The 27,508-nt window shown below is 40.3% G+C and overlaps 1 protein-coding gene across 7 annotated transcripts in view; it reads left to right on the top strand.

Annotated features, from left to right (window-relative positions):
- Positions 1-27,508, top strand: part of SYNJ1 (synaptojanin 1) — a 91,947-nt gene that overhangs the window by 55,062 nt on the left and 9,377 nt on the right. For 4 of the 7 annotated variants that reach the window (XM_048215005.2, XM_048215003.2, XM_048215004.2 and 1 more), the window contains exons 17-27: positions 68-226; positions 1,337-1,493; positions 2,112-2,229; positions 2,330-2,545; positions 5,807-5,885; positions 9,216-9,378; positions 12,903-13,112; positions 14,000-14,140; positions 17,943-18,013; positions 26,509-26,617; positions 26,858-27,075. In XM_048215005.2, coding sequence (XP_048070962.1) covers positions 68-226; positions 1,337-1,493; positions 2,112-2,229; positions 2,330-2,545; positions 5,807-5,885; positions 9,216-9,378; positions 12,903-13,112; positions 14,000-14,140; positions 17,943-18,013; positions 26,509-26,617; positions 26,858-27,075 — 1,641 coding nt within the window. Of the gene's footprint in view, positions 1-67; positions 227-1,336; positions 1,494-2,111; positions 2,230-2,329; positions 2,546-5,806; positions 5,886-9,215; positions 9,379-12,902; positions 13,113-13,999; positions 14,141-14,691; positions 14,731-16,424; positions 16,473-17,744; positions 17,784-17,942; positions 18,014-26,508; positions 26,618-26,857; positions 27,076-27,508 lie in introns of all 7 variants that reach the window. The other 3 variants (XM_057306622.1, XM_057306621.1, XM_026512854.4) reach the window with 2 other exon arrangements.

The raw sequence follows: 27,508 nt of genomic DNA, 5'->3' as shown, positions 1-27,508 counted from the left end.
GAAATAGTTGTAAAACGTTTTTCATATTGACTGTTTAGAATCTAAAATCTCTTCTCCTTGCATTCAGGGAAGGATGCTGTTCTCCCATGACTATGTATTTTGGTGTGGTGATTTCAACTATCGCATTGATCTCCCTAATGAAGAAGTTAAAGAGCTGATAAGACAGCAAAATTGGGATTCTCTTATAGCAGGAGATCAGCTTATCAATCAAAAAAATGCTGGACAGGTATATACATATTTAAGAAGATACTTGCATGGAGAAGAAGGGGATCTTTTGTTATGAGACATGCTTTCCTTAATCACAGTGTTCTTTTTTTTTTTTTTTAATCTCTTGCAGTCTCTCTCTCTCTCTCTCTCTCTCTCTTTTTTTTTTTTTTTTTAAGAGGGGGAGAAAAAGTGGGAGGGCAGAGGGAAAGGGAGAGAGACAATCCCAAGTAGCCTCCATACCCAGTGTGGAGCCCTACGGTAGGGCTTGATGTCACGACCCTGAGATCATGACCTGAGCCGAAATCAAGAGTCAGATGCTTAGCCGACCAAGCCACCCAGGCGGTCCACTTAGAGTCTCTTTATGCTTTTAAATACATGTCTCTAGTTTAACATATACAAAATTACCTTTTCTTTAAAAAATTTAAAAAAAAAAAGACTCGTAATAATTCCCAGGAGAAAAAATATATTAAAGTCTCTGTAAGATTCACCTTAAGTGGAAGAGTATACATTTTTGGTTCTTTCTTTTTCAGTAGTAGTGAATTTAGAATCTTAGTCTTCAGAGCCACTGTTTTTTGGCTTTAAGACCCTGTGGTAGTCTGCTTTATTTATTCTTTTGTTTCTTATATTATCTGCCTTTCTAAAACTTATTTTTTTAAAACTCACAACCACAAAATTTTGGAAGGTTAAAATAATTTTTTTTTTTTTTTTTTTTTAGGTAAGAGGTGATTGAGGCCTCTTTATGGTGCCTTCATGATCATCTGACTTAGATATTCTAACACTTTGGGCCCACTTAACTTTCTAGGTCTTACTTCCTCATTTGAGAATTAGATGTCAGACTGTAGTATTTCTAAAATCCGTTATAGTTTTGTCTCTTACAGCTCAAAGTTCTGGTAGAATTCTCTTATTCATGTTTCTTACTTTGTTTAATCAAATGTCAAACAAGTGGCGTGAACAAGTCCTAAGTTATTTTTTCTTAACCTTTGTTCCATTCAGTTACAAGTGTTCATCTGATGGACACAAATTTTGTGTGACTCTCCAGCACATAATAGACATTTAATGAATGGCTTGCCTGAATGAAAACAGAACTTTTTTTTTCCCGAATAACTTACTTTATATATGTTTGTTTTAGATTTTTAGAGGATTTTTAGAAGGAAAAGTGACCTTTGCTCCGACATACAAATATGACTTGTTTTCTGACGACTATGACACCAGTGAAAAGTGCCGCACCCCTGCCTGGACAGACCGTGTCCTCTGGAGAAGAAGGAAGTGGCCTTTTGATAGATCAGGTTGGGACATGGACTTCCTCATTTAAATGAGCTAATGCAAATTTTATGAGGAAGAAGGGAATGATGTAAATATCAAGGGAGGAGGGCTGCTTTCTTCAATCAAGGTTTTCTAGAATTGAAGAAATAAAATATAAAACAATTTAAAAAATATTCTGACTTGCTCGTAATAATTTAATGTTTCAGTCTATTTTCTTCCAGTGACATAATTTCATATAAATAGAAGCAATGAAAGGTTTTTATGAAATTTTTATGAGAATTTCAATGGAGTGCTAATAAGGTTTTTAATTTGAATAACTAAATCTGGTTTGTAAATATTATGAACTGCTACTTGTCTGTTGAGTTACTTACGAAACACTATGTGGTCACAGGTCTTTCAGTGATCTCAGAAGTAAAGCCTTAATTTTTACTAAGTAAAGCATAAAATGATAATTTCATCAGAACACCTTTCTAAAGGTATCTAGACTTCCTGGTGCTTAACAAGCATATCAGGCATCCCAGCCTCGGGCAACTGAAGCCAGTAAAGTGAAGAAGCTAGCTCCTGGCTCCCTGTGATCTGTCATGCTCATGTGGCTTCTCTTGTGTGTGTGTTTGTTTTTGTTTGTTTTATTTTGACTGCAGCTGAAGATTTAGATCTTCTAAATGCTAGTTTTCAAGATGGAAGCAAAATCCTCTACACGTGGACTCCTGGCACTTTGCTGCACTATGGACGAGCTGAGCTGAAGACCTCTGACCATAGGTTTAAACCATCTTGATATTTCTAATGGTGCTTGAAATTTATTTGAAATACATCCTTTCTTAAACATTTCTAACACATCCATCTTCCTTTATGCCTTAAGGCCTGTCGTTGCCCTGATTGATATAGATATATTTGAAGTTGAAGCTGAAGAGAGGCAAAACATTTATAAAGAAGTAATTGCAGTTCAGGGTCCACCAGATGGTACAGTATTGGTCTCAATCAAAAGTTCTGTCCCGGAAAATAATTTTTTCGATGATGCTTTGATCGATGAGCTTCTGCAGCAATTTACAAATTTTGGTGAAGTCATACTCATAAGGTGAGTAAAATATTTAGTGTCTAAAAGCAGCTTATGACTCCTAAATATTTTCTATATTAGAAATTACCTTTTTGTTGTTTGAATAGCATATGAATACAGTAGACCCTTGAATAATGTGGGAGTTAGGGGCACTGATCCTCCCATGCAGTTGAAAATCTACTTAGAAAGTTTTGACTCCCCCAAAACTACTAATAGCCTACTGTTGACTGGAAGCCTTACCAATAATGTAAACAGTCAATTCACACATATTTTTTATGTTATATGTCTTATATACTTATCATAAAGTAAGCTAGAGGAAAGAAAATGTTATTAAAATCATAAGGAAGAGAACAAACATTTGCAGTACTGAACTGTATTGGGGAAAATCCACATAAGCTGAAATCTGCAGTTCAAATCTGTGTTGTTCAAGGGTCAACTGTATTTTTATTTCCAAACTGCAGGAAAATCATACTATAGAAATGCTATTCAAAGACTTAATAGGTTTCGAAACTGAATTCTGGTTAGAAAGTTTGAAGTTGAGGGGCGCCTGGGGGGCGCAACCGTTAAGCGTCTGCCTTCAGCTCAGGGCGTGATCCCGGCGTTATGGAATCGAGCCCCACATCAGGCTTCTCCGCTGTGAGCCTGCTTCTTCCTCTCCCACTCCCCCTGCTTGTGTTCCCTCTCTCGCTGGCTGTCTCTGTTAAATAAATAAAATCTTAAAAAAAAAAAAAAAAGAAAGTTTGAAGTTGAGTAATAAAAGTTTATGTGAACAATTGATGACAAAAATATGTGCACATTTAGATGTGCTATTTTAGATTCCCATACCATCTAATGTATAACAAAGCCCATGGCAAAAATGAAGCTTCAATCACTGTTTTATTTTCGTAAGGAGAGTTAGGAGTACAGCAGAGTGACTTTTCCTTCCTTGTTTTAAGAAATTTGATGTTTTAAGTAATTTTAAGCACACTTAATTTCCAAGTAATGGAGAAGCAGCACCACCAGATGAACAGTCAGGAGTCATCCATTACCATCTTCATTTCTGTCATTGACTTAGCCATCTGCCTTTTGCAGAACCAGATGCTTCTTCCCTTGTTTAAAAAAATGTTCTCTTCCAAGCGTACAGCAGTTTTGAGAGATTGAATGACATGTATGTGTTTGAATTTTCATAGGGAAGAGGTTTGATTCCTTTCTGTGCTTTTCATCTACTCGTTTAGGTATGTTTTGTAGCTATTTGATGGATGGATCTCTGTACTAGGTGCTGCGGGAGAGCAGAGGAGAAATTGGAGTCTCGATTCCTACTCGTGATCTAGTTGGGAAGACCAGAATTGTGTAATGGCTTCCCTAGATCCTAAATAGAGTACTCCACAGACTGAAAATGGTGTGCTTTCTGTAGAGTGAGAAGCATGCCCAGGAAACCTAGAGTCCTTTCAGAAAGTAAATGAGCAAATAGAGAAGAAATTGCATTTATATATCCCTCAAATCTTTTAACAAAGTTCCACCCCAAAGCTTTAAAATAAAACATTTCTAAAATCCTAAGGCACTAGGAAGTACATAGTGAAGTCTCCAAGTTTACAGATGACAGTAAGCCTTGCCAAGTACAGAAAGCCAGATTACCAGGAGCACAAATGTGGGCAGCATAGTAGCAGACAAGTGTCCTCATGAGCGCGTGTAGAATACGGCACTGGGTTAGAGAGAATCCAAAGTGTACATTAGGAATGAAAGACTCTGATACAGGAAAACAACCTGTCTTTATAACCCAGTCTCGAAGGAACTTGGTATTAAATGGGAGCCAGAAGCTTTCCCCAAAGTGCTTGTTATCATTTGAAAAAGTATTGGTGGGCCCCTGGGTGGCTCAGTCGGTTAGGCGTCCGCCTTCGGCTCAGGTCATGATCCCGGAGTCCCCAAGTCCCACATCAGGCTCCCTGCTCAGCGGGGAGTATGCTTCTCCCTCTGCCCCTCACCCCCACTCTTGTGCTCTCTATCTCACCCTCTTTCTCTCAAATAAATAAAATCTTTAAAAAAGAAAAAAAAGAAAAAGTATTGGTAACAAAATAAGATATTACCCTAACATTATAAAACTATGTGTTGTCTCCACACATGGAATATTCTGGTTGTTACACCTGCAGACAACCAAGTTAGAATAGAAAAAGCAGACAATGGAAGTAAATGAGGATAGGACTACTATCACCGGCAAAGCTAAACTGACCATTACCTTTTGGTCTAGAATAAAACAACTGTTAAGGAATGACCAACATCTGTAAACCCCTTTATTTGTAAATATGAGATTCCCTGGAAATGTAAATGGGACAAATGTAGATACTTCTATTAATTGGGGGAAAAATCTAGATGCTTTTACCCTAATGGGTGAAAACAGGAAGAAAATACAGCCTGTTCCTCTTGATTTCCATAAGCCATACTTTTGAATCCTAGGTTAAGTGTGTGTGTGTGTGTGTGTGTGTGTGTGTGTGTGTGTACACGTGTACATATTTGCCCCTTTGAAAAATCTGCAAGGATTTCTGATCTTGATTATAATTGGAAGTAGTTCTACGTATAAAATTGTTCTGTAAATAAGACTAATAATGTTTTTGTTTTCCTCTTTTTTAAACAGTAACATTATTACATGTCAGTGATCATCTTATTCATAACTTGTTCTAATGTCCTTTTTATTTTTTTTCCTTTTGGGGGTTTCTTATTTCAAAATTACAAATTTAGAATCATAGCAAAGTCCATCGAAGTCCCAAGAGAGTAAATGGCTGTCAGTGAATAAAGACAAAGACCATAATAAACTGAGGTACCTTGGGGCCAGTCAGATATATATTCTAATGACAACTCCCTATCTTATTTCTTGGTCAAAGGAAATTTGCTTCAGGGAAGTCACTGAGACCATGAAAATACATGGTTGTGGACTATGGAGCCAGGAGACTTGGATTCTAGCCCTGTAACTCATTATCGTTATAGGATCACTTTGAACAAGCCACTTAAAACCTCTGGCCCTTTTTTTCCTTGTCAGTGAAATGAAGGATTACATTAGCAGGGATCACAAATGGAGATCCACAGGTCCCACTGCTTTATTAGCATACTATTTGAAAGAAATTTGAATTTGAAAGCTTTTAGAGGAAGGGTGCCCTCTCCAGGTCACCAGTGGCCCTACTGCTCTCCCTGTTATTTACTTCCTGGCCTCTATAGGTCCTTGTTGATCAATAGTCATTGAGCTAGTCTTAGGGCTAGTTATATATAAGGTATTGGTTATTTTTTTATGGTTTATTTTTCTCTTTCTTGAAGGTTTGTAGAAGATAAAATGTGGGTTACATTTTTGGAGGGAAGCTCTGCCTTGAGTGTTTTGAACCTAAATGGTAAAGAGGTAAGGTAGCATTTGTTGATTCTAAACCATTTGAAATAAGGTATCTGAAGATTATGTTTTTATAGACAGGCAGCAAAATTATCTAAATGTATTTCCAGTGCAGGACTATAGAAGACCTTATGGTGTGCTTTAAGATTTATTGTTTAGACTGTTTCTGACCAGCTTGGAATTATTTTGGTCCTCCCTAAAGATACTACCATTGTTAACAGACTAAAAAGAAAACATGTTTATGGGGCGTCTGGGTGGCTTAGTCGTTAAGCGTCTGCCTTCGGCTCAGGGCGTGATCCTGGCGTTCTGCGATCGAGCCCCACATCAGGCTCTTCCGCTGGGAGCCTGCTTCTTCCTCTCCCACTCCCTCTGCTTGTGTTCCCTCTTTCGCTGGCTGTCTCTCTCTCTGTTGAATGAATAAATAAAATCTTAAAAAGAAGAAAACATGTTTATCACCTAACTGGATTTTTATTATATGGAAACTTTATTAATTGGGATAGATATTCTGTCTCATTCATAGTAGGAAAGATTTCTATCAAATGAAGAAAATGTGCTTTATTTACAAGAAAGCAAGAGAGGAAGGTACTCTTTATTCCTAGGAACTGCTTTTATTGGCTTGGATCGTGGTATCCAGATACCTTTTTCAGGTGTAGGTAAAATAATTCCCATAGATAACAAATCCATCCACTGAAATATTGTAGAAATTTTTAATTAGTGGAGGTATTCCTAACCTCTGACTTAAAATATTATTGATGGAAGCAATTTACATCAATGGCCTGGAATAGTTTTACTTCTATAAAGTGCTGTGTCTATTTTTTCTAAATGCTTTTGGACAGATCCTTAATTTCTAAATATGTGGTCACTAGAAGGATGGACTAAAATCCAGACCTAATTTCTCTAACAGTGGGCAACTCAGAAAGTCCTCCCTGAGCTTGCTCTTCTGTCACATTACTTCAGTTTCCTTGGAGTAAAAGGACAGTTTCCACACATGTATTGCTTTTGAAATAGGTTTTATATGCTGGTTTTTCCTGAATGTAATAGTAATACACTCAAGCAAAAGTAAATCGTGAAATACAGAAAAGTATAAAGAAAGAAATAATGAAGAACACTAATCCAAACATCACAAAATAATTTCTCTTAACCTTCATAGATGCATGTATATTAAAACCAATGGGATTATGTATACATTTGTGTACGTAGTAACACAAGCGGGATATACGTGTACACATATACGTACATATGCGCACAAACACAAATAAGATGGTGTTGTAAATGCTGTTTTCTCACTACCTCTGCACTTGAGAAATGTCTCATGGGCATTTTTCTATATGAGCAAATATGTTTTTAATGTCTGCATTAATTTCGTTATGTGGATAAATACATAAATTTATTTAACAAACTCTTACTAATAGCCAGATTGTTTCCAACTTTTAATTATTAAAACCAACATTCCAGGAGAGTGCTGTGTCCACTGTAATTTTGTGTGCTTATCCTGTTATTCCTGACCTCTGGGTTAGAAAATATAGGCATATTACCATTTGATACTTGTTGCCTAATTGCTCTTCAGAAAGTATGGATCTAATTATATTATGCCTCAGATTACCTAATACCTACATCCTAATCGATATTGGGTAATTTCTAACTTTGACAACCTGAAAAACCAGAAGTGGTATGTCATTTCTGTTAAGATTTTAATTGTGGGTTATTTCATTTATTGGCCCTTGGTACTTTCTAATGAGCAACGTATGTCCTTAGCCTATTTTTCCCTGGGGTATTTATTCATCTTCTGAAGCGGCCTTCGTGTAAAGTTCAGTCCCTTTCCATTTGTGCTGCAGATATTCCTTCCTGCCGGTCTTGTAACTTTGTTGTGTCTTAACTGTATGGAAATTACTGATTTTTAAATTTAATTCTAGCTTAGTTTTTCTAAAGCATGACTTCATCCCATGAGGATATAAATATTTAAGAGCAACGCTCAATTTGACGTTAGCTTACTCCCTTGCTGCGTACTTCTTTTGTCTTTCTCTGATAATTTTCCTTGTTTAGTTTTTTCCCTGCCTTTTCAGCCCTGTCCCTCACCCTCAAGTCTAGTTATCAGTGTTACGCTCTTAGAAAATACCCACTCTTAGCTCCCTAAAAATATTTTGAAAATTCTGTAAAAATTACATTTATGGAAAGTATATAATAATGTTTAATTCGTCCTTTTCAAAGTTAGATATTTCCAAACCTCTATTCTGTTGCCTTTGTTAATAACATTATTTCTGCCTCACATCTTGTAGGATGTAGATCCTTAAGAGCTCTCCCATTCCAGAGAAGGAGCTGGGAAAAGTAGATAGCTTAAGTGGGGTAAACCTAAAGGATGACCTTCTCGAGTGTGTTCTTTAAAGACCTATGAAATCTGTTGCCAAGTTCTAAAATGGAATTGATTTGGTCTGATGAGCAAGTAAAGGATTATTAGTTTCTTAGGACACTGACTTCAAAGCTCAGTGTGGATACTAAATTACTATTAAAAACGACTGTACCATTCAGGCCAGCAGCTTTCAGTGTCTCCATCCTGTGCCTTCAGGGAATTCTAATGTCGATAGCACTTTGAGCCAAGGAAGATCTGTACCCACAAAGATGCCGGCTGTCTTCACAGCATGTTGGTCACAGCTACACAGCTCCTTTGGAAATACCAGAAAAGTTCACTTATTTTATATACTCCAGAAGCTCTTTAAAGGAAGGAAGTTGAAACTGTGTAGGAGAGAGCTTACATTTTAGAAAGCAATTTTGTCACATGGTATGGATTTTAAACGAGAATGTCTTTCTAGTGCACAGTCTCTGTTTGACCAAGAAGTCTTGTGACTGTTTGCAGGTTTTTTGAAACTATTTTTTAAATACGTCAACAGGACAATGTGACTTAATTATAATGTGTTTGGCTGTTATAGGTTAAACTTTTGTCTAAAAGCCACTCACATTTATAGGAAAGGCGGAATGCCAGTCCATCTCTTCTGTAATTATTTCATGTAGGAACAATTACTTAATCTGTGGATCAGAATCAAAGGAAGTATAAAATTATATAGCAAAGTTGTGGTGAGTTTACATCTGGCCAGGGAAAGATACTGGCTACAGCAAAAGAAACCTCAGTCTGTGTGCATCCTGGAAGAGAAGACCTTAGATTTAGCAACACAGGCTTTTAAAGGGAAAACCGGGAGTGTTTAAGCTACTTAAAAATTCAGTATATGTTGAATTGAATCTAGCTGAATTTAGCCTAGACTATTGCATAGTGTACTAAAGCAGTCGCTTTATTCCAAGATAATTTTAATGCTAATGAATTTTTATTTTCCATTTCTTTTAATCAACTAGTTACTGGGTCGGACTATAACTATTACTTTAAAAAGTCCAGACTGGATCAAAAATTTGGAGGAAGAAATGAGTTTAGAGAAAATTAGCATTGCATTGCCATCATCGACAAGCTCCACCCTGCTTGGTGAAGATGCGGAGGTCACAGCAGATTTCGATATGGAAGGTTTGTTTATGGAACACGTTCACTTCTAGATAAGCGTCATTTCCCATCAGTGAGGTCTTAGTCTCCAAGTTTATCCATCTCTATCTTCTTGTAACACACAGAGCAGTATTAATTAGATTTTGTTTTGCCTTGTATTTGTCTATTTTGCCTGTACCCAGGCTTCAAACTGCAAATGTATTTGCCATTTTTCCATTTAAAGGTTAAGATCTTTAAAAGTGTGAGTTTTATGTCCTTCTGTGCTGAGAGCACGAATTGGCATTTCTGGTGTGTGGTTTGGTCCCACTAGTTGCAGTTAAGGTAGAAAAGTAGAAGTTCAAAGTGGGTGTTCTGACAACAGAAATGAGTTCAAAGTAGTTACTACAAAAGAAGATACATTTCAAAGCAATTTTTAAAAGATACTCAAGGAGGCTAGGAACACATGCATTTGAGCAGACCCATATAAATATGGCCATTTCAGATTTAGCATTTAGTACCCAGTTACCTGGATAATAATTTCCTTAAATGTAATCGAGAAATGCAGGTGCAGGGGCACCTGGGTGGCGTAGTCATTAAGCGTCTGCCTTGGGCTCGAGAGCCCCACATCAGGCTCCTCCACTAGGAGCCTGCTTCTCCCTCTCACACTCCCCCTGCTGTGTTCCCTCTCTCACTGGCTGTCTCTCTGTCAAATGAATAAATAAAATCTTTAATAAATAAATAAATAAATAAATAAATAAATAAATAAATGCAGATGCTTTCTCATGCTATATGCTGTGTTATTCTAGCATGTTTCCCATGACAGTACATCCCTTAATTTATAAAATGACAATATATCATACCGTGAGGCCGTGTACAGCCAGATACTAACACATTTAAGAGTTGCACACCATGCAAGACAGCTCCAGCTTTCACGTTTCTCTATCCATTCGTTGACTTAGTCCATACATTTATGTCCTACCTTGTATGTGCCAGGTGTGTACCAGGTGCTGGAAATTCAACAGATGTCATCCTTGTCCTTCCAGAACTCCCAGCTTATCAGTGTTACGAGCGAGCAGGCAGGGAGAGTCAGGTGACAGAGATACAGTCATGAACAACCCTGCGGTAGTTCATGGGACAGCTGACCACCTCCGATTTGGGAAGTAGGGAAAGGTTTCCCAGATAAATTGAAATTTGAGCTGAGAGTCTGAAGACTGGGTGAGAATTAGATGAGGGAAGGTGGAGAGGGTGAGCCAGGAAGAAGGAATGTGCAGGGACCAAAGGAGGGAAAAGGCTCAAAGTTCCTCCGTAGGTACGCTCATGAGGGAGTAAAGGGAGAGAAAAGAAATCAAGCAGGGGAGCGGTGTGGGGTGGAAGATGAATTTGGTTTGGATCATGTTGAGCTGAGGTGTCTTTTTAGCCCGCTGGGCCCACACCCAGGCTGTGGGGATGTGAGCGGGTGCTCCGCAGAGAGCTCTGGGCTCACAGGGCAGCTCTAATGGCAGCTCAAGTCACGGGTTTTCATTAGCTTGGCCAGAAGGACTGTATAGAGATGGGAGAAAACTGGTCCTGGGAATGAACAGAGAAACCCAGATTTTAAAGACAGGCAGAAGGCAGCTGCTCACAAAAGGAAAATGAAAAGAAACAACTGACAATGTCAAAGTGCCAAGAGATGGACCTAAAAATCAAGGAAAGAAATGGTAACAAGGAAGACATAGGCAGTGGAGTCCTATGTCACAGAGGGATGAGGAGAAATGGGGACCACAAGTTGCCCTTTGGATTTAATAACAGTGAAGGAGGCTGTTGGTGACACTCATGAGAGTACTTTCAGTGCAGCGATGAAGCCAGATGGTGGTAAATTGAGGTGTGGATAGAAGGTGAAGAAGTGGAGAGAGTGTCTATAGACAGCTTTTTAAAGAAGCTAAGATGGGGCTGGGGAATGTGAGGGGCAGTTGCTCCAGGGAGATTGGGGATCCAGGGAGTGCTGTTTGAAATAAGAGAGGCTCAAGAGTGCTTCGTGCCATGGAAAGGGCTGACGATGTTGGGCACCAGCAGGGCAGAAGGGGTGATAGAGCAGGTCACTGAGAAAACGGGGGGTGGGCAGAATCACAAAGACCTGAGTGCAGCCATGGGATTAGACTCTGGCTTGGCAGCAGGTTGTTGAAGGGGGGACGGGGGTCCCACCTTAAGACTTCTCTTTCCTCTGAGAAGTGTTAAAAGCTAAGGTTATCTGCAGGAGTAGGGCAACCCGCAGTGTCAGGAGAGTTGAGAAGTTTCAAAATAAAGCTCCTGAGAAGGAGTCGGGGCGAGGGGTGGGAGAGCCAGTTATGAAATTGCCAGGCAGCTTGGGGATCCCAGAGGAGGCTGAAGATTGCAAATTTAATGCAACTGTAATCGTCAGCACCATGGGATTCTCTCCAGCAGCAGCACCCAGCAGCCCCGGGGCAGTGATGGAACTGATACGGGTGGGACAGAAGGGGCGGGGGGGGGGGGGGGGGGGGGGGGGGAGGGCGGCGAGATGAAGTGCCATTGAATCCAGGGACAGATTCAGAGAAGCAGAATGGCAGAGTGGCTAAAAGGAGAGGAATCAGAGGCCTGGATTTTAATAAAGGCCCAAGAGAGGAGTCACTGAGGGAGAGAACTGAAAGGCTGGGAGCTAGTGGTCAGAATGAAGTGTTTTGAGGATTATTTCAGAGCTATTGCAGTTGGGAGGGCTGTGTGTGTCTGAGTGGAAGAGAGTGTAAGGATAAGACCAAGGTATTTCGATGGTTGATGTGTTGTCTACACAGATTTTGATGTCAACCAGAAAGATGATAGGACCTGACTATCATCCTGCTCTCTGCTTGGTCCTCAAAGACTGGGTTTAAGTCCCTGGAAGGATAGAGGTTGGAGATATGTCAGCAAGGGGGTGTGGAGGGCATTAACAGAAATTCCTGCAGGTACAGCCTCAAAGAAGTAGACCTTTTTGTTCAGGATTGGAAGATTAATGTTTTGAAATTGGAATTAGGTTGTAAGGAGCCCCTGACTCTACTTTCCAACCCTGAGGAAAGGAGGGAGATGGGGAGGCCTCAGGAGAGCACAGGGGAAGGAGTGGTGAGGAGACTTTTGGGGAAGGGTACATGGCTGTCTGAGAGCCTGTCTACTGCAAGGGTTGGAGCTGAGTTGAGGACTCCCCTGAGTGGGGAGGGAGCAGTTCCGTGGAGCAAGTAGGAAGGTTTGGAAGAAAAGGAGAGCAGTAAACTTTTGAGTCAGCCGGCCCTGAGATAGCTGCTCGGTGGAATATGGAAAGCCTTGTGTCAACCCAGCTCCAGGTGTTAGTCACCACTGGCATCCTGATGCTCTGAGGTAATACGTTATCTTTAATTACATTTTCTGCTAAGGGTGTTTGCACTGATCCTACTTCTGTACATACAAATTTTGTATATATGTCTACATGCTTAACCTCTGCAGGTTCGCAGTGTCATAATGTTAACGTGTTTATTTTGTGTATTGAACCCCTTGAAACCTGGATTGGTAAAAACAATCTCTGAGAAAGTGAAAATGGTGGTAATTTTAATAACTTGTTTCCTTAGGTGATGTTGATGACTACAGTGCCGAAGTTGAGGAAATTCTTCCTCAGCACCTCCAGCCATCTTCAGGTTCTGGCCTTGGCACTTCCCCGAGCTCTTCACCTCGGACCAGTCCCTGCCAGTCACCGACCATATCAGAGGGCCCTGTACCTTCCCTTCCCGTAAGACCAAGTCGAGCACCGTCAAGAACTCCTGGGCACCCAACTTCACAAAGTATGTATTTTATTTCAAGTTTTAGGTGACTTTCCCTAGCTGATCTGTTTGATTTTAGATGGTCCAATCTCTGATGCCTTTGGATCTGTAGTGTGTTTTCTGTGCATACAAACGAGGAAACCTGTTAGTGATAAGCCCTAAGTATAAAGGAAACTAACTCATCATCATTTTCATTAGATGAGAATTTTTCTTAAACCTTTTTTCCTATGAGGTCAGGTTTATCCATGTCTTTAAATTGATGTTTTTCTATCAGTACAGTAAGAACTCATAACCATCTGGGCTTAACTGTCTATACAGAACCTCTATTATGATAGAAGCAAAAAGAGACAAAAAAAATTCTTTTGAATTCAAATTTAAGAGTCATTACTCCTCCAAATTTGGAAGATTTGTCTCTGGAAGTTGTTCTATTGCATGACTAAATCGCTGTTCTGTGCTTACCAACCTCTAGAAAGTGTCTTCCATTTCATAAATTTCTCCAGTTCTCTCATACTACTACACTTAGAGGACTGGCTTCATTAGATAAATTCAAGATAAGTTAAAGTATAGAGAAAAGGAGAGACTCCTTTTTTCTTCTGTGTGGGCCACAGACTGCAAATGACCTTATTTAGCCAGTGCTTTGTGCCCTCTTGATCGGGCCACTCAGTAAATCAGCTCTCAGCACCTGGGGCCTAGGTAAGGCGTCTGCCTGGAGCCAGCACTATTGCTTCCATGGTACCAAAGGGGAATTTAGTGGCAGAACTGCTTATGTTATTGATAAGAAAAATGCGTGTCAGGACACTACAGTACAAATGGAGAAAATGAGCAAAATCGTCAGACGTATTGGGCAGTACCATACCTTTGTGCTCACACCTACGTGGAACCTGATCTTATCTAATGTACTTTTTTAGGTTCTCCTATTGATGCTCTACCAGCAACACAGCTGCAGCAAAGAGATTCTCAGCCCCTAGAGCCCAAGAGGCCTCCTCCTCCCCGCCCAGTTGCTCCTCCTGCTCGCCCTGCTCCCCCCCAGAGACCACCTCCACCTTCAGGTAAGAAACCATTTGATTTCCATTTCTGCTAAATGGAAAATCTTCCTCCATTGTATTTTAAAATGCTTTGCATGTCTTCAAACCTCAAGCTTCTAGATCTTATTGTTTTTCTATCATTGGTGCTACTGCCTGAGCCTTTCTCTGAGGAGCATGGTAGGAGCAACAAAACAGGTAAAAAGAGTGTTTCCCAACTAGATTTCTGTAATAGGTTTTTCTAGCTGCCTTCTTACAGGTGTGCATGAAATGTTTGTTTTGTTTTTGCTAATTTGAAGTAGTTGTACTAATTTCTGTAAGATATATAATTAGAACTGAAGAACATACATATACTTACTTGTGAAAGTTTTATATATTTGCTTAAATATTCTAAGTGTAGTGTCATTAAATTGTTAGAAATATTTGCACTAAATAATAGGTTTTTATAGTACCAAGATAGTAGTGTGTAGTTCCTACGTGATATTTAACGTCATGAATACTATAGTAAGTCTTTGACATTTCAGTTCTTTATTTAATGTCCTTTCCTTTCCACTGCATATTTTCTTGTGAACTATAAGGGGCTAGGAGTCCTGCACCTGCTAGAAAAGAATTCGGAGGTAACCATTTTTATTTGTTATAATATATGCATCTTGGTTCATTCATGTTTTAGAGTTTGATTCCTGCAATGAAAAGACATTTTAGACTTGTTTGATAAAAGCCAAAGTGAATAATATTTATACTCCATGTTAAAAATAGCTCCAAACTTCCATTATATTCCTGTTAAGTAAAAGATTAGAGTTTAGTTGTATTAGTGAGTAGAACTGATAAAGGCTTCCGTTCTCCAGGTAGACATAGTTGAATTACTCATCAAGGACTGATACACTTTTTCTTAATAAATACAGTTAGTTTGGTTACACAGATTTAATTCCCCCAAATCACCTTAATTTCAAATGGAATTCAGGTAGAGTAAATATAGAACATTTTCCAAGTATTTGGTTAGAGATGCTGTAGTACTTTCCTTTTCTAGAAACTTAGCAAATCTAGTAATTAGTAAAATTTCCTAGGAATGCAGCTTAAAGCTATAATTATCTGAAATATATGTTTCATTTTACATGGCTTTATCATAATTTGTCATTAAACTCATGCTTCACTTTTTTTTAAACATGAGAATGATTTTATTTTTTTCAATAAGGAAATTTTTATTAACAAATGGGTCACTTTTTTAAAAAGTGCACTTTGGTTTACCTGAAAATTTCTTACAAAAGTCAGTTGGGGGTATGTATTTGACAAGTTCATTTAACCTAATTCTCAGGAGAGGATGAGGCAGGTTACCATAGTTCTATAGAAGAGCCTTTACAAATCCACTGTTAATACTGTGAAGGCTCACTCACTACACATGTGTCTGTTCTGTTTCTGCTCCGGCTGCCTAATGCCATTGCTGACCGATTCACATGTTATCACAGGTTGTCTCTGCTTGTAGATTTTAAGGACTTTGTATAAAAAGTATAGCTCAAGTATTTCAGCCTGACAGCTTCTGCAGAATGCTGCTGGATGATAATTTTTCCATTGACTTACAAAAACCATTAATTTTTCCCATCTCAAACTCCTGCTTTTATTTATATTTTTATATAATGTCTATGTATCCTCTTCCTTTAATTAGGAAAACAACCTGCAGAAAACGCATTTTTAAATGAATTTATGAAAAGTTCTATCAAACTTAGAAATCTGACTTAATTTTTAAAAACTGCTTCTTTTCATAATTCTTTTGTAGGTGGTGTTTGCACCTTATTTTTTGAACCCTATAAACCAATAGCTCCTTTAAGGCAGTAACTTAGAGAAAGTCATTACAGTACCTTTAGAGTTTTCTTAAAATAATGCATCAAAAACCAACTTCTAAGAAACTAATATAGTCTCATAGAAATTTAAAATGAAATTGAAACTATGATTTCTTTTTCCTTTTTGACCGTCAAATATTACAGCTTTTATTAGTGATTTAACTGGGTATATAATGAGTTGATCATAAAGCCAAGGCTTTCTTTGAGATATTTTAAAATTCCCTACAGCTCGTAATCTGATGTAAAAAGAAAATTGTCATCCCCTTTCTGTCCTGTTTGAGGAAAGGGAGGACTGGGGTTTGGGCTAGGCATCTAAAGTCACTTTGGTTTGTATTGGTATCTTTGAAGAAATGTAAAGCAGTAACAGCACCTTTTTGCAAAAGTCAGTTGAACACAGAAATTGTTTTGTGTGCCTGCCTTTCATTCTGTCCTGTGGGCCCTGAACAATATACGGCTTCTGTTCTTTCTCTGAAAAGGTGTTGGAGCCCCTCCCAGTCCTGGGGCAGCTAGGCGAGAGATGGAAGGTAACAAGACTTCTACATCATAGAAACGGACCTCTCATATCACTTCTAAATGTCAGCTCCCCCAGTGTGTTAAAGGCACACTAAATCTGTCCTTAGTCTGCCTGTAAACTTCCCCACCCCTCCTATGTACACCGTGTAACCTTGTACTTTTTCTCTTTTCATTCTATGTTGTGGGTCGTTTCTAACGGGTTACCCATGTAATTTCCCTGCGATTCTTCTGTTGTATTGCACTGTTTTATATGTATTTCTTAGGATGTGGAATTACTATACAATGTTATTTTAAGAAGAATGCCTCTCAAAATTCTTTTCAGAATAAGTCAAATGTTTAGAAATGTACCATAACAACTCTGAAGTTTTAAAAATTAATAATTATCATTAAACTCTGTTAATTCAAGTCCAAGAGTAACTATTTTGTGGGTGATTTCAAATAACATAAATTTTTTATGTATAATGATACTGAACTAATTTGCTTAAAAGACCATTAAGACTAAAAGCCATTCGTTAAGATTATAGTTATCAAAGGGCTGATGTATTTAATATGACAATTGCACTTGAATTTCCTTTAAAAAAGAATAAATTTGAAATACCACCCATAATAGTCCCCCCTGCTCCTTTTGACCCCCAAAGTGATTTATTTCATTTCATTTGTCCATTACCTTTGTAGTGAATTTGAACCGCACATTAACACTATCTTCCATAAGGCAAATACTTAGTTGTAAGATGTGCCTGGCTTCTACTTTATTCACAGGATTTTGTTGTAGAAATCTAAAATACCTCACTGTAAGATTGTAAGATTCACTTTATCCATGGTGATATCTACAGCATGAAGCTCTAATACAGGTTGTTAGGAGTCCCTGGTGTAACTTGGAAAATGCTCTGTTTGCTGGGGAGCAGTTTGTCTGCCAAGCTCTGAGAGGCAGTAGGGTAACGTCTTGTGACCATTCACACAAGCTGACCTAATGTCTTCATGGTTCACAGGAGAGAACTCTGTTGGGAAGGTCACCTTAGAAATCACCCTGTGAGTGAGATACCAGACTGAGGCCTAAGTTGTCTCTCATACATGTCACTCTGAGTATTCTAATTTTTCTCTCTTTTGGGGCATTTCCTTCAGGACAGATAATAGCCTTCATCATTATCCAAAGCAATGTACTCTTGGTTCCCATCTCATGCCCCCATTTGTGCTGGTAATGAAACAGTACAGCCAGCTGATGTTATGCAGTGTTGCTTGATTGTTTACTTATGACTCATTTTTTTCCCCTTCCTGCTTCAAAGCACCCAAAAGCCCTGGAACAACACGGAAGGATAACATAGGTAAAAACACTCGAATTTAGCTGCTTAACCTTAAAACTGGACCATGTAGACACTCGGGATATGAGTACATGGTTTCTTATTTCTTTCTTAAAAAAAAAAAAACAAAAAACAAAAAACTCCCAAAAAACCTAAATACATGGTATGTTGTCTTTGTTTCAGGACGCAGTCAACCTTCACCTCAGGCAGGACTCACAGGCCCAGGACCTGCGGGATACAGTGCAGCCAGACCGGTAGGCAACACCTAGCGGGGGGCCAGCAGGCTTGGGTTCTAGATCCCAGTGTGCTCTCAGTCAGGTGTGTTTTCTTGGAGGATCACGTGTCAGGGCCTAATTTCCTCAACTCTAAAATGAGGGAATGGCTCTTGATGACCTCCAGGGTACCTTTCAACGATAACATTTAGCATACTCTTCAAAAATGACGAAATATGGGGCGCCTGGGTAGCGCAGTCGTTAACCATCTGCCTTCGGCTCAGGGCGTGACCCCGGCGTTCCGGGATCGAGTCCCACATCGGGCTCCTCCGCTGGGAGCCTGCTTCTTCCCCTCCCACTCCCCTGCTGTGTTCTCTCTCGCGCTGGCTGTCACATAAATAAATAACATATTTTTAAAAAATGACAAAATATATTTTATTATTTGAACAAAAGTGATGTACTTCAGTAATCATGGTCATTAAATAACTTAGAATCTCAAAGTTTATGAGAGGGCAGTGTGTTGGGCAGCTTTTTAAGGTATTATCTGAGTAATTAGTGAGGATAGAAAGTCATCCTTTAAGAAGAAGGATTTTAAAACTGGATTGCAGGGAGAACATTTATGGTAAGAGTCTGTATACTAAAACTGGTTCTGAAGGTAGGAAAAGTAGGCACAGATGGCGCCCCAGGGCTTTTCCCTTCCTTGTCAATCTGTGGTTTTCTGTGTTTAGCCTGTGTTCTCTTATACATGTAATTATTCTAATATTTACCCAAATGAAAATTTGCTCTGGGATCTAGCAAGTAAGTAATAAAAGAAGATGGAAACCAGAACCAGTGGCTTGTCCAGTGGTGCCTGGGACTTTGGGGGGGCCCCTCGCTGAGGAGTGGGAACCGGGAGCCAGTACCGTCGGGAGACGTGCAGGGACTGCTTCTGATGAAACTGCTTCTAATTCCTAGTAAGAAATGGTCAGAGCATTACTCAGACAGAAATTTTTGTCTCTCCTGTTGGGGCTGTGTAGTTAATATCCTCCCTAAAAGTCCTTTACTCCATGTAACATCACACTCCACATTAAAGGGTCTGTGATGGGGTACCTGGGCGGCTCTGTTGGTTGAGTGTCCAACTCTTGATTTCGGCTCAGGTTGTGGTCTCAGGGTCATGGCTCCACGCTGAGCAAGGAGTCTGCTTAGATTCCTGCTCTCCTTCTCCCTCTCCCCCTCTGCTCATTTGCATTCTCTCTCTCTCTCTCTCTCTCTCAAATAAATAAATAAAATGTCTGTAGGATACAGATATACAGACACACCTAGAGGTTACCCATTCTTTTTTCCTAAAGGGGAAGTTGCTCTTCACTGACTTTGCCAGCACACTTCCCACAAGCACTTTATGTATTGTTTAATGCCATCAGAATAGGGAAAGTAAGTCAGGATTTTGTGATTGCAATAATAACTTGTGCTGAAAGTAAGAACTACAGGGGCTTAGAGCCTCCATTGCAAACTTAGGAAAATAGACAATAGATGTCTCACCAGTGTCTCTCCGAATGTATCCAATTTAGCACATTGAGTTAGTCATCCAAGAGTTTTTACCTCTGTGTTTGAAAAAAAAAGCAATCTTAGGGTGTGGATTTGCTTAAATGTCTCAGTTGTTCCGTGTATGTGTACCTCCATCTCCTCATGAGGTTCCACACCATCCCCGGCTGCGACTGAGGCCACATTGCCCGGCGGGGGGGGGGGGGGGGGGCTGCTCGTTACACCTGAGCTCAGGTCCTGGTTTCCTTTCTAGCTTTATGGCCTTGAGAAAATTTTGTACATTTTTTTGTCTTAATTTAAAATAGAGATGCTAAACAATACCTCCCTCTGAGGGGTATTTCAAAGGTGAAATAGAAATGCGTATACAGTGCTTAATTAACATCGTGCCTGCCACATAGTAAACAGTCAAAAATAAAAAGGAAGGTTTTTATTTTTTTAATAATTTTTTATTATGTTAGTCACCGTACAGTACATCCCTAGTTTTTGATGTAATGTTCCATGATTCGTTACTTGCATATAACACCCAGTGCACCATGCAATACGTGCCCTCCTTAATACCCATCACCAGCCTATCCCAATCCCCCACCCGCCTCCCCTCTGAAGCCCTCAGTTTGTTTCCCAGAGTCCATAGTCTCTCGTGGTTCATTTCCCCTTCTGTTTATCCCCCCTTCATTCTTCCGTTTCTTCTCCTACTGATCTTCCTATTTCTTATGTTCCATAAATGAGTGAAACCATATGATAATTGTCTTTCTCTGCTTGACTTATTTCACTTAGCATTATCTCCTCCAGTCCCGTCCATGTTGCTGCAAATGTTGTGAAATTGTTCTTTTTGATGGCTGAGTAATATTCCATTGTATATATGGACCACATCTTCTTAATCCAGTCATCTGTTGAAGGGCATCTCGGCTCCTTCCACGATTTAGCTATTGTGGACGATGCTGCTATGAACATTGGGGTACATATGGCCCTTCTCTTCACTACATCTGTATCTTTGGGGTAAATACCCAGTAGTGCAATGTCTGGATCATAGGGTAGCTCAATTTTTAACTGTTTAAGGGACCTCCACGCTGTTTTCCAGAGTGGCTGTACCAACTTGCATTCCCACCAACAGTGCAAGAGGGATCCCCTTTGTCCACATCCTCTCCAACATTTGTTGTTTCCTGTCTTGTCAATTTTTGCCATTCTAACTGGTGTAAGGTGGTATCTCAATGTGGTTTTGATTTGAATTTCCCTGATAGCTAATGATTTTGAACATTTTTTCATGTGTCTGTTAGCCATTTGTATGTCTTCTTTGGAAAAGTGTCTGTTCATATCTTCTGCCCATTTTTTGATTGGATTATTTGTTTCCATGTATTGAGTTCGGGTAGTTCTTTGTAGATCTTGGATACTAATCTTTTATCTGGAGTGTCATTTGCAAATATCTTCTCCCATTCCGTGGGCTGCCTCTTAGTTTTTTTGACTGTTTCCTTGGCTGTGCAGAAGCTTTTTATCTTGATGAAGTCCCACAAGTTCATTTTTTCTTTTGTTTCTCTTGCCTTTGGAGATGTGTCATGAAAAAAGTTGCTGTGGCCGATGTCAAAGAGGTTGCAGCCTATGTTCTCCTCTATGATTTTGATGGATTCCTGTCTCACATCGAGGTCTTTCATCTATTTGGAGTTTATCTTTGTGTATCGTGTGAGAGAGTGGTCAAGTTTCATTCTTTTGCATGTAGCTGTCCAATTTTCCCAGCACCATTTTTTGAAGAGACTGTCTTTTTTCCACTGGATGTTTTTTCCTGCTTTGTCAAAGATTAGTTGCCCAAAGAGCCAAGGGTCCATTTCTGGATTCTCTGTTCTGTTCCATTGGTCAATGTGTCTGTTTTTGTGCCAGTACCATGCTGTCTTTTTGATCACAGCTTTGTAGTATAGCTTGAAATCCGGCAATGATTTGTGATGCCCCCAGCTTTGTTTTTCCTTTTCAACAATTCCTTGGAGATTCGGGACCTTTTCTGGTACCACACAAATTTAAGGGCTGTTTGTTCCAGCTCTTTGAAAAATGTCATTGGTATTTTGATTGGGATGGCATTGAAAGTGTAGATTGCTCTGGGTAGCATAGACATTTTAACTATGTTTATTCTTCCGATCCATGAGCATGGAATATTTTTCCATCTTTTTGTGTCTTCTTCAATGTCTTTCAAGAGTGATTTGTAGTTTCTAGAATATAGATCCTTTATGTCTCTGGTTAAGTTAATTCCGAGATAACGTATGATTTTTGGTGCTATTGTAAATGGAATGGATTCCCTAATTTCTCTTTCTTCAGTCTTGTTGTTTGTGTATAGAAATGCAACTGATTTCTGAGCATTGATTTTGTATCCCGCCACATTACTGAATTGCTCTATAAGTTCTAGTAGTTTGGGGGTGGAGTCTTTTGGGTTTTCCAAATAGAGTACCATGTCATCTGCAAAGAGAGACAGTTTGACTTCTTCTTTGCCGATTTGGATACCTTTTATCCGTTTTTGTTGTCTGACTGCTGTTGCAAGGACTTCTAATACTATGTTGAATAATAATGGCAAGAGTGGACATCCTTGTGTTCCTGATCTTAAGGGAAAGGCTTTCAGCTTATCCCCATTGAGAATGATATTCCCTGTAGTCTTTTCATAGATGGTTTTTATGAAATTGAGAAATGTACCCTCTAGCCCTACACTCTGAAGGGTTTTAATCAGGAAAGGATGCTGTATTTTGTCAAATGCTTTTTCTGCATCAATTGAGAGGATCATGTGGTTCTTGACTCTTTTCTCGTTGATATAATTTATCACACTGATCAATTTGCAAATGTTGAACCACCCTTGCATCTCAGGGATGAATCCCGCTTGGTCATGATGGATAATCCTTTTAATGTACTGTTGGATCCTATTAGCTGGGATCTTGTTGAGAATTTTGGCGTCCATATTCATCAGGGATATCAGTCTGTAATTTTCCTTTTTGATGGGGTCTTTGCCTGGTTTGGGGATCAAGGTAATACTGGCCTCATAGAATGAGTTCGGTAGTTTTCCTTCTGTTTCTATTTTTTGAAACAGCTTCAGGAGAATAGGTATTATTTCTTCTTTGAATGTCTGGTAGAATTCCCCAGGGAATCCATCAGGCCCTGGAGTCTTGTTTTTGGGGAGGTTTTTGATCACTGCTTCAGTCTCTTCATAATTAATTGGTCTGTTTAATCAATTTCTTCCTGTTTGTCTTGGTAGTTTATAGGTTTCCAGGAAGGCATCCATTTCTTCCAGGTTGTTTAATTTATTGGCATAAAGCTGTTGATAAAAGTTTCTAATGATCCTTCCTATTTCATTGGTGTTGGTTGTGATCTCTCCCCTTTCATTCATAATTTTATTAATTTGGGTCCTTTCTCTATTCTTTTGAATAAGTCTGACCAGTGGCTTATCGATCGTATTTATTCTTTCAAAGAACCAGCTTCTAGTTCTGTTGATCTGCTGTACTGTGCTCCTGGTTTCTAATTGCTCTAATCTTGATCAACTGCTTTCTCATGCATGGGTTAGGCCTGTTCTTCTGTTCCAGCTCCAGCTTCTTGAGATGAGAATATAAAAACTGCATTTTTAGATTTTTCTGTTCTTTTGAGTGAGGCTTGGATGGCTATGTATTTTGCCCTTAGGACCACCTTTGCAATGTCCCATAGGTTTTGGACTGATGTGTTTTCATTCTCGTTGGTCTCCATAAGTTGTTTAAATTGATTTTTAGTTTCCTGGTTTACCCAGTTATTCTTGAGCAGGATGGTTCTTAGTTTCCAAGTGTTTGAGTTTCTTCCAAATTTTTCCTTGTGATTGAGTTCCAATTTCAAAGCATTGTGGTCTGAGAATATGCAGGGAATAATTTCAGTCTTTTGGTATCAGTTGAGACCTGTTTTGTGAACCGGTATATGATCTATTCTGGAGAAAGTTCCATGTGCATTCGAAAAGAATGAGTATTCTGTTGTTCTGGGGTGTAGTATTCTGTATGTATCTATGAGGTCCAGCTGGTCTAGTATGTCATTCAAAGCTCTTGTTTCTTTGTTGATTTTCTGCTTAGGTGATCTGTCTATTGCTGATAGTGGAGTGTTGAGGTCGCCTACTATTAACATATTATTATCTATATGTCTTTTTATTCTGGTTAAGAGTTAGTTTGTGTATCTAGCTGCTCCGCTGTTGGGGGCATAGATATTTATAATTGTCTATCCATTTGTTGGATACATCCTTTAAGAATAATATAGTGTCCTTCTGTATCTCTAACTACAGTGTTTAGTTTAAAATCTAATCTGTTATGAGAATTCCTACCCCGGCTTTCTTTTGAGGTCCATTGGCATGAAAAATGGTTTTCCATCCCTTCACTTTCAGTCTGGATGTATCTTTAGGTTCAAGATGAGTCTCTTGTAGACAGCAAATGGATGGGTCATGTCTTATTATCCAATCTGCAACCCTGTGATGTTTTATGGGAGCATTTAGGCCATTCACATTGAGAGTGATTATTGAGAGATATGATTTTAATGATGTCATGTTGCCTGTAAAGTCTTTGTTTCTATAGATTGTAAATTTCTGTTCTGTATCACTCTTGGGGCCTTTTTACTTTTATAGAACCCCCCTTGATATCTCCTGTAGGGCTGGTTTGGTGGTCACGAATTCGGTCCGTTTCTGCCGATCCTGGAAGGTCCTTATCTCTCCATCAATTCTGAATGACAGCCTTGCTGGATAAAGGATCCTTGGCTGCATGTTCTTCTAGGATAGAGCTTTGAAAATACGCTGCCAACCCTTCCTATCTTGCCAGGTCTCTGTAGACAGGTCTGACGTTATTCCGATATTTTTACCGGTGTACGTAAGGAATTTCTTCACCCTGGCAGCTTTCAATACTGTATCTTTGGATCTGATATTTGCGAATTGCACTATGACGTGACATGGTGTAGGTTTGCTGTGATTGACCTTGGGAGGGGTCCTCTCTGCCTCTTGGACACGAATGCTTATTTCCTTTGCCAGATTAGGGAAGTTTTCAGCTACGGTTTGTTCAAATATCTCTCCTAGACCTCTCTCTTTCTCCACCCCCTTGGGGATGCTGATGATTCTGACATTGGAACGTTTCATTGAGTCAGTACTCTCCTGTAATGTACATTCTTGAGAATGGATTTTTTTGAGCCACGTTTCTGTTTTTGTTTTTTTTTTTTTAAAGATTTTATTTATTTATTCGACAGAGATAGAGACAGCCAGCGAGAGAGGGAACACAAGCAGGGGGAGTGGGAGAGGAAGAAGCAGGCTCATAGCAGAGGAGCCCGATATGGGGCTCGATCCCAGAACGCCGGGATCACGCCCTAAGCCGAAGGCAGACGCTTAACCGCTGTGCCACCCAGGTGCCCCATCTGTTTTAACTTTCTTTTCTACCATACCATCCTCTAGTTCACTAATTCGTTCTTCTGCCTCATTTACCCTGGCCATCAGAGCGTCTAGTTTAGACTGCATTTGATTCATAGCATTTTTAATTTCTGCCGGATTCACTCTCATTTACGCCCTTAGAGATTCTATATTCTCATTAATATTTTCGTTAATATTTTTTTCAAGTCTACACATCATCTTGACCATTGTTACTCTGAACTCCATTTCTGACAATTTGGTTATATCCATATCCATCAGTTTTGTGGCAGAGGCCACAGACTCATTATCTTTTCTTTGCTGGGGGTATTTCTCCTCCTCATCATTCTGATGAGGAGTGGTTGCGGGGATGCCCAGAGCCCAAATTATTAACCAGGACCCAGGCAGTGTGCACTTGTTTTATAGGGACCTTAGGGATGTGGGCTTCTTGATTTTTCAGCCTGCCTTCTGGGGGAGGGGCCTGCCGCGCCGATACTCAGGCAACCCTGTTTGGGTAGAGTCGCCCTGTCCCCTGCGAGGGGGGATGGGGATGAGCACAATGTGAGCCGGTATTTCCAGGCTTTTGTTCTCTGGCGGCTTTCCCTGGCAGTTTTCTGTGGCTCTTCTGAGAGTCAGAGCAGCAGTGGCCAAATCCCAACCTCTGTCTCAGAACAGAGAGATTGCAGTCAGCTCTCCACTGAGCTCTCTTGCCCTCTTTAACTCTGTTTCTGTCGGTGCTGCTAAAAACCTTGCAGCCGGTGTCCCAGCCCTTGCTTCCAGGGCCGGCGCGTCTCTGTCCTTTGTGCTTCTAACACCGCCAGCCGCCCCCGGTACCCATGCGCACTCCCAACCTCCCTGTTTCAGTGTGGTTCGCACACTCTCTGGAGCGCCTGTTTTCAAGTCTGGTTGCGCGTGTGCGCTCCCAAGCTCCTGGTATCAATCCAGTCCCAGTGAGCGCTCCAGAGTGCCGGTTTCCAGTCAGGTCACACACGCGCTCCCGAGCTGTCGGTTTCAGTCTAATTCGAGTGTGTGCTCCGGAGCTCCGGTTGTTAGTTTGGACGCACGTGCTCCTGAGTTCCCTGTTTTAGTCCAGTTCCAGTGAGCGCTCCAGAGCTCTGGTTTTCAGTCTGGTCGCAAGCGCATTCTCAGGCTCACTGTCTCAGTCTGCTTTCACACGGGTGCCGGTCTGCGAGTCCAGGCGGCTCCCCAGTGTAGGTGGCTACTGCTTCCTGGTGCCCCAGTGCATGGACTCCCTCCCCCTTCTGTTTATCTTCCGATATCTGTGTGGTGATTCATGGCTCCCCGCTTTGTACCTCAATACTCAGTGCTGGAGATGTTCATTTTTAGAGATCCAGATGTGTCTTCCTGCGTCTCAGGCTGATTCCATGGGTTTTCAGGATGGTCTGGTAGATATCCAGCTTGACTCAGGGGACCAGCTGAAAAAGGGGTCCCCTACACCTCCGCCATCTTTTCTTCTCCCCCAAAAGGAAGGTTTTTAAAACTTAAGATTATATGACTACAAATAGAGAGCAATTGAAATGACAAGATGGGGGCTAAGGCCAGAGAAGAGACTAAATGAGATACAAAAGCAAATATTTTTGCAAAATCTTATCTATCAAAAATAAGTAAATGTCTCAAATGTTATGTTTCCCATTTTTAGACTATTCCGCCCCGTGCTGGAGTGATCAGTGCCCCACAGAGCCATGCTCGGGCATCTGCTGGAAGACTGACCCCTGAAAGCCAAAGCAGACCATCAGAAGTAGTGAAAGGTATACCCTGTATTAGAAATACCAGTTTTGTTCTGAATTTTTTCATGTGTACTTTTCCCCCTCCTCTCACCTTCCACAACGTGCTCAAGTAGGGCCAGCCTTCCTTCTTGCCACAAGAAATGAGGCTGCTTGGTGGGGGCGCAGGGAGGGGGCGGACTAGAATCTCCCAAGACCTCACTGAAGGAGGAACAGAATGTGGTTTTCTAGAAAATACCTAACACCTGAAAATTCATCGTTTAGGGTCAGTTCTTCTTCCTGAACCACTGAAGCCTCAGGCCGCCCTCCCTGTGCAGCCTTCTCTGCCGCCGCCCGCTCAGAAGATGCAGGAGCCTCTGGTCCCTGTGGCAGCACCTTTGCTTCAGTCCGCCCCCCCACCGAACTTGGAAACCCCGCCTCAGCCACCCCCTCGGAGCAGATCGTCCCACAGCTTGCCTTCAGAGCCTGCATCGCAACCGCAAGTAAGTCCCGCTGATGAACAAGATGGCACTCCAATGCCTTCGGTGTAGCCTTTGAACAGACAGACCTTAATCAACCCTTTGCTGAGATCAGGGCTTCTCAGAGGGCAAGCTTAAAATCGGATTCTTGAGGGAATTTCCAAGTGGCTCCCAGCCGGTTTTATCTTGTTAACATTTAAAGCATTTATGACTTTTTCATTTTTTTAAATGCACGTTTTACTTTAGGATAGTTAATATATTAAGATGAACAGTCATGTATTTTTCTTGTTCACAACTAATGTATTAGTTTTGGCTTTTACTTTGTGGAGAGAGATGCCTTACCATTTGCAGTATGGTTAATTTCCAGTAAACAGAGAATAATCCTTTTGTTCCTCCAGCTGCGAGCAGTAGTTCTCTTCTATGGTGGAGCTGGTCCTGGGGTCCTCAGGTATTTCCG

Source organism: Ursus arctos, unplaced genomic scaffold, assembly GCF_023065955.2.
Source record: "Ursus arctos isolate Adak ecotype North America unplaced genomic scaffold, UrsArc2.0 scaffold_4, whole genome shotgun sequence".
Classification (NCBI taxonomy): Eukaryota; Metazoa; Chordata; class Mammalia; order Carnivora; family Ursidae; genus Ursus; species Ursus arctos.
This window is presented reverse-complemented; position numbering and strand designations above follow the sequence as displayed.